Below are 12824 nucleotides of genomic sequence, written 5' to 3'. Positions count from 1 at the left end.
GCCTCTTAGCGCTGCACAGAACAGGAGGACTTGCTTTGGACTGGGAGCTGCTCCTAATTTTCTGGGGAAAAAGCTTACTTTGAAGTATTGTAAGCTTGACATTTTTGGCAGGTCACTTGAGGAACTGCTGGTATGCATTTAAGTGTCTCATGCATCTACTCACTGGTACTCTGTTAGCTTTAATGAACACATACGTGTCCATCAAAAATGGACCTTGAACTTGAAAACTTACCCTAGGCACTTACAGAAACATGTCCTGCCTGCTCTGCTGCTTCTAAACAATCTTTTATCTTTGGTAGATGATATAAGTGAGCCTGACACCAAACAGGGGTCAGATACAGTTTCAGGAAACTGTCGTATCCTTCTTCACATCATTAATAATAGAAGGAGTGTGCACAGCCAGGAAGCAGAAGCTGGGGCTGTTTTCGTTGTTACTCTACAGGGCAGAAATATGGATTTCTCTGTTTTGCCAAACAACAATCATCCCGATAAATTCCTGCAACTGGAGGTGAAGTCTTTGGCAAAAAACTCTGCCTTTCTACAAGCCAGCCTGGCAAAATTCCCAGAAGCAGCTTTACCTGGAGTGCAGCAGTGGCACAACAGGGTCTATTTACAGGTAAGGTCTAAAAAAAGCTAGCATTTTTCCTGATTTTTCTACCTCTTTTCTTGGGATCAGAAGATAAATGAGTTTGAGACTTCAGCTGCGGATTCAGGTTCCTGCATCTCTGAATCTGCATCACTAATATATCAGCAAGTTTTCCCATTGACTTCAGTAGGATCAGGCTCCAAGAGAAGAGTTATTCTCTTCAGGGCAGTGTGCTGACTTTATTTCAGTATGTTAGGCTTTCTACAGCTCATTGTAATGTTTTCAAAGCATTTCCCAGAAAGTCTACCAATGTCAAATACTGATTAATTGTCCTAAAGGGGCAAATGGCATACTTTCTCTGAAGAAAGAAAAAAAAAAATACAACAACAAACCAACTTAAATCTGAAATTCAGGTCATATCCTTCAAACTCAATGAAAAGGCACATTAGAGAAAGTATTACAGATTCTTGCTAGTGTCTTGCAAGTGTATCTATGTCTACAGAGTTCACCACAGCTTCCTCTTTTTTTTGCCTTGTTTTTCCCATTCTACTTTGACCTTCCTGTCCTGACAGACAGCTGTTGAAAGTGTGAAACACACTGACTGTATTAATCCAGGTTATTATGCAGACATAGCAGCTGTTTCGTGGTAAAAAAGTAAATGTGCGCTGCCTAGTGGAGGCCCTGCAGCCAGCGGAGAAGTTCATGTCTGGATCAGCAGCAGTTCAGCTGCATCAGCTCACACCCCTCTGGGCCCCACTTGCTGCTCCACAGTGCTCCTTTCCTGCTGCCCGGGGAGCCCCTCTCCTTTCTCCACCCCTAGAATGAGTAAAAGCTCCTAGGTCTGGTTCTTGTCAACAGATGGAGAAGTACATAAGCAGTTGGGGAAGGGGGGGGTGAAGGATGGAGAAGGGCCTGCATCCTCAGTATCCTTATGGTTGGGGTCCACTTCTCCAGGAGAAGTGGAGACTAAGAAACACAGACCTGAGGGGGGAGGGGAGAGAAAGACCCTTAAGGTCTTCCTCCCCCCCCCGCCCACCCCAGCTACTTCCATTTGCACTTCTCCCCTCAGACATTTCTCCACATCCCCGAATCTCTTTGCTCCCTCTCAGAGTCTGTTCCAGCCCTCATCCACATGCAAAGCCCTCTGCCTCCTGACACCCGCTTCCATTATCCACCCCGCACCCCAGCCCCTCCCGCTTACCTTCTCTAGCCCCTTCCCCAACCCAGAAACCCCTCTGCCTGCCCCAGTGCCTCCAGCTGCCTCTGCTGGTATTGTATAATCTTTTCTGGCAATTCCCCAAGGAGAGCTGGGAGGGGGGGACACATGGTCACCCGTTGTCTCCTATGCACAGGGCTCTAACCAAGGGAAGGAGCCTGCGGGATCCAAACAATGGGGTATGGTGCAATGCTGGCCTCGCTCCCCACCCCACCTAAGCCCCTCTTTTGTGCAGGAGAGAGGCAGCCACACACAGAGCCTCCTCCGCAGTAGGGATCCTTCTCCCCATTGTTAAACAGGACTCACTGTCACCGAGCCAGGGCTGCAAAACTGCAGGAGGATTAAAAATGTGTGGGGAGCCCTGCGCTTTTTCGGCTTTTGCTCTGCCTTTCACCACTAGCAAGAGGGTTTTCCTGGAATTCTGTTCCCAGCCCTGGGATGGCCTTTTCAAAAGAGATGTCTGTGCCCGCCATGTCTCCAGAAATGCAGTTTGCAATGCAGTATGTTTTATAAATGTTAAACCGAGGGCACAACCTATACTTTTGAGTGCAGTCACTGGTGAATTTAAGCTGTCCAGATAAAATTCATTGTGCCTTATTCTCTCTCCCTTATGTGCTTGCCTCCTTTTTTCCTTTTTGCTGACAATCAAATAAAGGAAAAAGAACTGATGAGTTCCAGACATTAGAATAAACACGATGCACAGTGAAGAACTAATGGCACAGGAATAATATGTTTTGCTTTAAGATGAGAGAGCTAATGGGGTTAAGGGTTAGTTAACTCAGAAACGGAAACGGGGGGGGGGGGGAGAGAGGGAAGGACAAGGGAGGAGAATTCATTTCAGAACATATGTGTGTGACCTACAGACTCCCATAGTCATTAAACGCTGAGAGCAGCCTAAATTCCCTCTTCAGAAATCGATTTTATTTTTAAGAAACTATTGCTACTCAGGACTCCCCACTCTCAGTGGCGTGTTTGGGGTCTCTTCCAGACTTTTGTTATGAGATCACTTAAATGCATGTGCACTTAAGTGCTTATATGTTTTCTTCACCTATAAGATTTTAAATTTATTTCCATTATGAAAAGCCACTGGACATAACAACAATTCTTATTGCTGACCAACAAGTTGCTGCTTTTCCCACTTACTTTCCTCTTCGGTATTAGGCAAACTGAACAGCTTCCCTTCTTAACGTATATTTTCATCGTCCACTTTGAATAAAACAAACGATAGAGCAGTATAGGAATCTTAGTCCTTCCTTGTGAAAGGCAGCATAAAAAGCACAGACTGTTTCTCCTGCAGATGGCTAGCTAATGACCATTTTCTGATTGCCCTGAAAATGTCTGGTCCTACTGGACTCTCTGCCCCACAATATGTTTTGACGCTCAGCATAAACCAGATGATTAATCCCCTACATCCACTTCTGATAGCCAGGGTGCATGACTCCCCTGTAGTCTACCTTGTCATTTTCTGCAATTCTCAGAATTCTATTTCCTGTTTATGTTTACCCTTTTTTCCCCTGTTTCTGGAAGATGGCAGGAAGCATTTGGTTTTTGAACACCATGCTGTTCCTTGTCATGCTGCTCTTACTCTGGAATTCATAACTGTGAACAAACTGTGGCCTGCGGGTGTTACAGTTATCACACTAATTACTCCTAACCCCTCTTGGTTTCTCGTCTGAGCTAATACCTGTGTCCTGCCTTGTTCCTCACTGTACTAGGACAAGAGGTAACTGAGCACAAAGTAGGTGCTCAGTTACAGTCACTTTTTTTATCCCCTGGCTCATGGGTGCATTACATACTTCCACTCCTTCCCTTATTCTTGCCTAGACATCTGCAACTGGCCTCAATCAGACCCAGCTACAAGGCTGGCCGGAGCTTTTGTCTGACACCATGCAGAAGATTTTGTATATTGCACTCACAACCCTGCAGAATTCCATTACCAATGACAGATAAAACAGCTTTCTTTGGGTAAACAACTCGCTATGAGGACAGAAGTACTCTCAGTGCTGCACTGAGTCCATATGAATGCCTATTTTAAATATCCTTGTCAATTTAGCTTAAGTGTTTATAGCCATCTAGTGATCTTCCTCCTATTCATGTCAGGTGGCTCCCTGACAGGTTGCTTTGATGCTACCTTAGGTCTTTGCAAGCAGTTCTGATCCCCTTCAGTTCAGTTATGCATTCATAAAATCACAGAATCCTAGAATGGTTTGATTTCGAAGGGACCTTAAAGACCATCCAGTTCCAACCCCTCTGCCATGAGCAGGGTCATATCACATTAGACCAAGTTGCTCAAAACCCCACCCAACCTGGCCATTAACACTGCCAGGGATGGGGTAGACACAGCTTCTCTGGACAACCTGTACCAGTGTCTCACCACCCTCACAGTAAAGAATTTTTTCTGAATATCTGAATATCTAATCTACATCTTCCCTCTGTCAGTTTAAAGCCATTCCCCCTTGTCCTGTCACTACATGCCTCTGTAAATAATCACTCTTCAGATTTCTTGTAGACCCCCTTTAGGCACTGGCAGGCTGCTCTAAGGTCTCGCCTGACCCTTCTCTTCTCCAGGCTGAAAAAGCCCAACTCTCTCAGCCTATCTTCATAGTAGAGGTGCTTTAGTCCTCTGACCGTCTTCCTGGGCTCCTCTGGACTCACTGTGGATTCCCAGGAATCCCTGATGTGAGGTGTATGCCCTGCTGTCTTTCAGATCCACTTATGTATCTTCAGCTATTCCTTGGCTTTCTGACTGCTATTCACATGAGATCGGATTTGTTTAGGAAATTCTAAAGAGCTAATAGTTATTTATCCTGATAAATGACCTTTTTTTTTGTTGACCAGATGCCTAGCAATACCTACACAGGGTATACTATTACAGTGATTCTTGGGTTACTACTTGGCAGCCTTTTGTCTGCCAGACCTTTTTTCTGTCTTAGAAACAAGCCTCTATCAGAAAAATGCCCTTCCAAGTGCTGGGAGAGCTCTCCAGGGTGCGTTACAAGGCTTTTACACAACAGAGGGTTATAGTCTTAAGCAATTTACAAGCAGATATAATAATCAGTCTGCTATTCACTTTCATTAGTATTGATGAAATTGTTACAAAACAAATCCTGCAGTATCTGATGGCCCTAAATTTCTTTAAGACTCCCTTCATTAAAATGTTAAGGCATAGCTGCCCACGGCCAGCATTTGTTACTTTCACTGAGTACCTCCCTCTGCAGCAGCTCAAGACCATGGCTGGCCATGGGACACATGAATCTAACTCTTCCTGGGAGGGAGTAAAGACAAATCTTACTTCCAGGAAGTAAATTCCCTTAACTGTTTAGGTGTCTCTTTGATTTCTTCTTGCAGGTAAATAGGCTTGAGACCAAGGCCTAACCTTAACTGTTGATGTCCTAATTTTGGTGGGTAATTAGCTTGATGTCTCTATCACAGACTGAGGAGAGAACAGTTAGACAACCAGGTTATTTCAGTGTTAGCAACAACAGCAACTGAACAACAGGGAACAAAAGGATAAAGTCAAGAAAAATGAGATAAAAATGTTTCCTAGCAATATAGATTATTTTATAATTTTAATTTTTTTAATTTATATATATTGTAATGTACTTGTATGCATTATGTGTATTATGAAATAATCAGCAAGAAAAACGTGGAGTAAGCACATCTTCACCCAGGGATGGAACTGGAACTAACATTGACTGTCTATAGATCTTCAGGCTTTTTACAGAATCCTTTTTCTGTACATGCCAGCTCTCTGGGTCTGTTGAAGAGGGACAAACTGTTCTCAGTGAAACATGAGTTCATAGAATCATAGAATGGTTTGGGTTGAAAGGGACCTTAAAGATCATCTAGTTCCATACCATAACAGCTTTCACGTTCGTGAAGCTGTATGTACATTAAACACAGCTATGTTTGCAGAGTTGAGCATTTTTTGTCTTGTTAAATGAGTATTTCATCAACACGTTTCATCTACAGTTTCTCATAGTTGCTGCTATGAGTATTTGCTTTTCCCTTCTTCATTCAGCAAATAGTAGCATAAATTGCCTCTGATTTGATGTGTTCCAGCCTTATTCACCCTGCCTTCTTAGACACAGTGTATACCATATAAATTCTGTAATGCATATGGATACCTAGGTTTACAATACTTCCCTCTTTCTTTGAATATTTGTTTCATGAATCAGAATCAAAACATAGAAGTATGTAACAATTGTTGGGAGATGTGTTAAATCTTAAAAGAAGTACAATTTCTTTTAGAACTACTACTAGGTACATTTTTATTATCTAACCTTCTGTTTCTCTGCTTTTTTAAGTGCATATGTTTCATGCAATTTTCCTCATCTTTCTCTGTACAATTTATTGGACCTAAACCTTTGGGGTTTTTTGTTTGGTTTTTGTTTGGTTTGGGTTTTTTTTTTTTGCATGTGCTTCAGGCTTCTGTGCTTCCTTTTCCCTAACTAGTGTCTAGGACATCTGTCCTGTGAAATGCAGAAGTTTCATAACTAACCATTTGCCTGCACTCAAGTGCATTCTCCCTATTAGCTTGGCACTTCAGTGTCTGTTTTCTAAAACTTCTGCAAACTATCTCCTACCCAAAATTCAAGTCCAGTTTTCATGTTAAAACCCTGTTTTTCTCCCCATTGCCCCCCTCCCCACTCCCCATATTCTACTATTTTTGTGCCTGTGAAAAGGAAGGTACTACAGGCAGAAGGGGGGGAAAAATTTTGCCACAAAGCACTCTCTTTATGAACAAATTTTGCATCACGCCATCTATTCCAAGATTTGGAGCATTTTATTTAAAACAGCTTTAGAAATTACTGTCAAGCTGCTTTCTTTTCACAACATTTTAGCCTAGGGAGACCAAGCATCCCCTGGTGAGACAGTTCACGTTCTTCAACAAAATGTTCTCCAAGTTCAACTATCTAGCAAGCCTGAGGGAAGCATCATTGAGGTCAATGACAAATTTTAAATAATAAAATAAAATTAAAAAAATAAAAAAAAATAAATAAAATAAAATAAAATGCAGCCAGAAAGAAATGACATAAAAACACCAGCTCAGCTGAAATCTGGCCAGTACAACCCAGAGGGCTTCAGTGCCAGCTGTAACTGCAATGCAAAGAGTAATATTGTCAGGGGATATGTCAAGGCTAAGGAATGACTTATGGAAATTATGAACTGATAGACTGGGAGAGCACTGTGGATCCACCCACCTACTAATGATAATTATTGATGGGAAACATGCTTAGTCACTTGTGCACAATTTCACAGAATCATAGAATCATAAGGGTTGGAAAGGACCTTAGGTCATCTAGTTCCAACCCCCCTGCCATGGACAGGGACACCTTATGCTAAATCATATCACCCAAGGCCTCGTCCAACCTGGTCTTGAACACTGCCAGGGATGGAGCATTCACAATCTCCCTGGGCAACCCATTCCAGTGCCTCACCACCCTAACAGAAAAGAATTTCCTCCTTATATCCAATCTAAACTTCCCCTGTTTAAGTTTTAACCCATTACCCCTTGTCCTATCACTACAGTCTCTAATGAAGAGTCCCTCCCCAGCACCCTTACAGGCCCCCTTCAGATACTGGAAGGCTGCTATGAGGTCTCCATGCAGTCTTCTCTTCTCCACGCTGAACAGCCGCAACTTTCTCAGCCTATCTTCATACGAGAGGTGCTCCAGTCCCCTGATCATCCTCGTGGCCCTTCTCTGGACTTCTTCCAACAGTTCCATGTCCTTAGCAACAAGAATGCCAGCATGATGCTTACTCCTAATGTTTCTTAGACAAAGGCTGTTGTTTTAAGTTCTTCACCTTTCCTTTCTGAAGGAAACCAGTCCTCTCACTTCCTTCTACACCTGCCTCACCCAGACCGACTCACACATCTGTGTGTGATCACAGGCACTGAGGCATAAAGTAGGTGATGACATGTAGCAGCTGGCTTCCACAGAAAGTGGCTTCACCAGCCCATGAAGAGGGCAAAAATTACTCAAGCAGAAGAAGACAACAGTTTGCTATCAGCTTAGGGACCTGCACTGGGCGATGTGAAATACAAGCTGCTCTAAGAGCCCATGGGTAGGTGGAGGTGGGATCCCAAGGGCTGGAAGGACAAGCAGAATGTGCCTGTAGCAGCAACAAGCCCTTTGTCTGCTGAAGTCCATCCAGCCCATGGCACCTTAACAGTTGGAGTTCTTGACATAAATGAAATATCCTCAGAAAGACATCCTTTCATAGAAGGAAGTTGCTCAGGTGCCAGCCTCTTAATTGGCTTTTCATTATGTGCACTCACTTTATGTGTGATTAGCAATTTCTAAGGGTGGGAGAGGGCTGGGGATGTTCAGGGCCACCAAGTGAAGCAAAGGCTCTCCTTTTCTCAAATATAAAATTCCTAAGGACAAAGTTGAGAATGGGAAAGCAGGATTTGCTAATGAAGAAAACTGAATTTGCACTGTGATGGCTCTGTAGAAACAGTCCTGAAACACAGGAGAGGTGTTAGTGCAAGGCAAGGGCTCTGCCAGAAGCAGGTCTCTCTGGAATGTGGGACACCACCAGAACACCAGAGACAGGTTAATTTAAAGTCTCAGGGACAGAAGGTTGTGGTGAACCAAAATGTTGAACAGCTTGAATTGGAAAGTCTGCTTGTATTCCTCTGTGCAATGACAGATCAAAAAATAGGGTAACTAATGTCTTACTGGCTTCTGAAGAGGCTCTTAGTGCTGTGTTAAGCAGCAGCTTGCGAGTTCTCAAAAAAAAAGTGATTCCACTAGGGTTGTTCATCCTCATCCCTTGTCCAATTTAACAATTGTTGTCGCTGGGAGACTGCTCAGATATTTAATTACCTTTGAGTTCTGAAAGTCCCCAAATTAAGAATTCTTCCTCAGTTGAATGAAGGTCCTCTGACATCCTGACACAGGTCTAGCATTTAATGGCATGAACAGAACTGCAATCACACCCCTGCTGTCAAAGGCGCAGATCCAGCCAAGGCAGTCACTTGCACACTATGATCCCTGTGCTTCATTCTGCTTTGTCCTTACAGCCCTCCTTCTGCACCATATACCCATGGCTTTCAACAGAACTACATCTTCTACCTCAGTGCTTCATAGCACTGTTTTGCTAAAGCAGAGGCTTTCTTTCAGCAGGCATTATAATGTCAGTTTGCATTTGCAAAAGAGCTTAATGTTCAGACTGTACCCATGTGCTTTCCCCAGAAGGAAGAAATCTGCCCAGGGTGAACAGTGAGGCTCCCTTACTGCACTGCAGATGTTTGCCAGAATGAGAAAAATTCTTGCATGTGTAATTTTGATTCTGTTGTATTACAAATGATAATTCTGGAAGGGGGACTGTGTTGTAATTAAATGAAGATGAAAGCCAACTTCTGGTCAAAATTGTGCCTTACAGAAAGAAAAAAGAAATGTCACTAAGTTGCCGGGCTTAGACTCAAACAGGGTCAGTAAAGAAATGATAGACAAAGCCCTCGGGAAACACATTACCCCCGTCACCCTGAAATCCACTATCAAAAGCAACCCCTTGTATAGCGATATCCAGGTGGATGATGAATTGGAGGAGAAGAAAAAGACCCCTTCCTGGACTGTGCAAGACTATGACAGACACTCACTGCACTCTAACTTGGCCAGCCAAATAAAGGTAACTCACTGTTGCACTCTGTTTAAACAAAGTGAATTGCTATGTGGGGGGTGCATGAACCTACTGTGAAACCCACTTGGCTCTTTTGGTGAGATTCCAGAAGTAAATATGGATGTATTTTCTGCTACAAACATGACACTAACATGAGTCTGATCAAGAAAAGATGTCAACACATCTGGCTAGACTCCAGAAATTTCAGTTCTGCAGAACATGACCTCTGTGACCAGAGAAAATCTTAAACTGCAACACCCCACAACTCAGCTTCCCTGTTAATATAGGGAAGGGCTGTAAATGAGAGTCTTAAACACTATATAGTCACTTCAACAACTGTTCATAAAATCATTCTGTTATCAAATAAGGTGCATTTTCCAAGCCTTATCCACACTATGCAGGATCCTGTCTGCCTGTGGGTAGGCACAAATCCCTTTTAAGGTTACTATAGTAAGCATTTTTTCTGCTGTTCCCTTTTTTTGGAAAGGGACTCAGATCTGCGTTTATAGATCAACGTCTCTTCTTGTGAAGACTACATGGTTTCTTTGGTTTTTTTTTTAATCACATTTCAAAGGCTGGTGTCCTACATTTGGTTCCTGGTTGAAAAGTGTGGTTTTTATTCTCGCTGGTGGAAAATTTGCAGCATCTGGCAATGTACATTCATAGCACAACCTATGTTAGTGAAAGTTTTTTGCATTTGTGTTGTGATGCCTTAAATTCATTAATCATTATCTGATGATAGCCAAAATACTTCTGGCTATGTCCTAATGACTTTATATGCAAGACAGGAACTGAGTTAATTTTCTGGTTTTTCTTTTAGGAAAATCCTAACGATCTACAATTCTGGATGGGGGATATTTATACTCCTGGATATGATACCTTGTTAAAAAAGAAAGAGAGAGAAAAAAAGCATTTGAAATGTTGCCGAATTATCCTGCTCATGATACTAGCTGTTTGCATCCTAATTGCCACAATCACACTCAGCATTTTACTTACTTAGTACAGCCAAATAACGTTGATGGGAATGTTTTCAATAAATATTTTTTATTAAGGTATTCTCCCCTCTTGTTATATTTGAATTCTTTCTTCTTATCTTTTTTTTTTTTTAATCACAATTGCTATTTGTTTGAGATCACTAGTTTACAATGTTCCTATGCAGCATAAGGAATTGATCCTGGAAAGAGACAAATACTCTGAGCACAGCAGCATGGCTTCTCATGGGTATAATTAAAAAAGAAAACTATCAATATGCTACTTTCCTTACTGCATTCTTTGGACTAGTGATCTGCATCAGCATATATGGTATGGTATTTACTGTATGTACAGACAAACAGCTAAGTAATCATTCTAATAAACACCTACCATCCTGTTCATCTTTTTATGATAGCTAATATTGCAGCTATTATCATAGAATCATAGAATGGTTAGGGTTGGAAAGGACCTTAAGATGATCTAGTTCCAACCCCACTGCCCTGGGCAGGGACACCACAGGCTAAACCATGTCCAACCTGGCCTTGAACACTGCCATGGATGGAGCATTCACAACTTATTTGGACAACCTGTTCCAGGACCTCACCACCCTGACAGTAAAAAACTTATTATTGGAATAGAGAAAAGTATTATAAAGCAGCATTCAAGATGTTCCAAAGAATTCTAAAGCAACAAATTATACATTACTTAGAGACAGAGTGCATTGCTGCAATGATGCAGCACTTCTTAGTAAAAAGTCAGCCTAAATGCATAAATGCTTTCTTAAACTTTTTCAGAGAAAAAACCCAAAAGATAGACCAGTGAGCTTCTATCAAAATAATTGCCTGAGACCTGAGATAGTGTTTCTTCATGCCTGTGTCGTGGTTTTTGAACACATAGAATCTCTGTCAATCCAAAAAACAGAGTGTCAATGTTTTTTTAATCTGACATATCAAAAGCTCAAGCAAAATTGATGGAGTAGTAGAGTATAAACTGGGATTGGGATACACCTTAAAAGGGTAAAAATTACATAACTGTTCTGTGAAAAAGGGTCTGTCTTTGTAAATGAAAGGACAAAGGGAAATGTTCAGAGCACTCAGACAATTAAGTTCATAAATTCAGCATAATTTAGGAGAATGAAAACGTGAGAAAAATGACAAAATAAAAAGTGAGTGAACAGAGAAATTTGATTTCGTTTCTGAAAAATGAGTGTTGCAAACCCTTTATACCCTCTACATAAGGGTAAGGAGCTATGAACACTGTTGAGATGTGGATCTCCCTCACTGACACAAGAGAATCTCACAGATGCACAAAAGCTGGGAAGTTGGGGTTATAACAGATCTACCTGTCTTCATAAAAATCTGCTTTGGAGTAGGTCAGGAGTAGGACCAAGGTAGAAGCTATGCATTGTCACATCTGAATTCTAGCATGCGTCCTACTTACAGCAGTTTTGCAGTGCTTTAAGTCAGATCAGGATGGATTCAACATCAAGTACAGTGTGACAGTAAGATAAGTGTATTTAATTCCTTCCTTCGTCACCTGGTCCATGTCTGAATCTCATTTGTGCCATAACCACTTGGACGCTAGCCTAGCTTGGGCCGGTTCAAACACCCAGGCTAAAACAGCTTACTGCTGTAATCTGGCAAGAAGCCAACAGCAGAACTGTAGCAGCATTTTAATGCATTGGCATAAAATTAGTATCCTTGTTACAAAACAACATTGCTGTAAATGTTCACTGGAACTCAGTCTCCTGGCTTGCCACAGTTCCAGTATAGAGGGGTGTTTGCTCTGAAAAATCAGGTCCATTCAGCTTATGAAAGTAAGAACTTGGGAACATTTTACAAAACTAATAGCTGACATTATGAAGTAATTATTCACATTGAAACAATACCTAACTGCTTTTTCCACCCTAAGTACATTTGCTTTAAATGCATTGCATACAATGAAGAGTTGTATTTTTGTAAATTACTGAGGCCTGCAGGCGGGAAGCCTGAAAGTAAAGGGCTCTGTAATTTCCAGGAAAACAGCCAATAACGCAAGTTTCTTAATTGCATTGCCCTCTGAGGGCCTAGCAGTAGGGATAAAACCGTTTTCTCCACAAGCTCATTACTGGCCGTGTCAGCCTGGTTTCACCGCTGTCATCTAGCGGAGAGTAAGAAAGGAGGAAAAACGCCTCAGGCACGGAGGTGCCGGTTTGAAGTCATTTGAAATTTTTATTTTATTTTTTTTTCTTCTGGGGGGTGGTTCTTGGTTTTTATTTCCCGCTCGCGCCCTTACGATGCAGGTTCCTTTGCTGACACCTCGTGGCAGAGAGCGATGGGCGGGCGGGCACAAAAGCCCCGCGCCGCGTGCGCAGACTGCCCTGTGCGGACGCTAGTGTGGGAGACGGGAGGGAGGTAAAGGGGGATTGAACGGTCTCTGCGG

The 12824-nt window shown here is 42.3% G+C and overlaps 1 protein-coding gene across 1 annotated transcript; it reads left to right on the top strand.

Annotated features, from left to right (window-relative positions):
• Positions 1-451: 451 nt before the first annotated feature.
• Positions 452-10486, top strand: MINAR2 (membrane integral NOTCH2 associated receptor 2). The gene is made up of 3 exons (XM_057404383.1): positions 452-616; positions 9195-9440; positions 10252-10486. Exons 1-3 carry the CDS (start codon positions 452-454, stop codon positions 10429-10431), a joined length of 591 nt encoding a protein of 196 aa, XP_057260366.1. The 3' UTR covers positions 10432-10486.
• Positions 10487-12824: the final 2338 nt, after the last annotated feature.

The sequence above is a fragment of the Pezoporus wallicus genome, unplaced genomic scaffold, assembly GCF_028554395.1.
Source record: "Pezoporus wallicus isolate ANWC-B61680 ecotype Strahan unplaced genomic scaffold, APGP_CSIRO_Pwel_v1 contig_7293, whole genome shotgun sequence".
Lineage (NCBI taxonomy): Eukaryota > Metazoa > Chordata > Aves > Psittaciformes > Psittacidae > Pezoporus > Pezoporus wallicus.
Note: the sequence above shows the minus strand (reverse complement) of the source record. Positions and strands in the feature narration are given on the sequence as shown.

Excerpts from the sequence above, each read along its gene's own strand:
- MINAR2 (XM_057404383.1), top strand. The coding sequence starts at position 452 with ATGGATTTCTCTGTTTTGCCAAACAACAATCATCCCGATAAATTCCTG. Across the intron at positions 617-9,194 it reads ACAACAGGGTCTATTTACAG|AAAGAAAAAAGAAATGTCAC; the intron begins GTAAGGTCTAAA and ends TGTGCCTTACAG. Across the intron at positions 9,441-10,251 it reads ACTTGGCCAGCCAAATAAAG|GAAAATCCTAACGATCTACA; the intron begins GTAACTCACTGT and ends TTTTTCTTTTAG.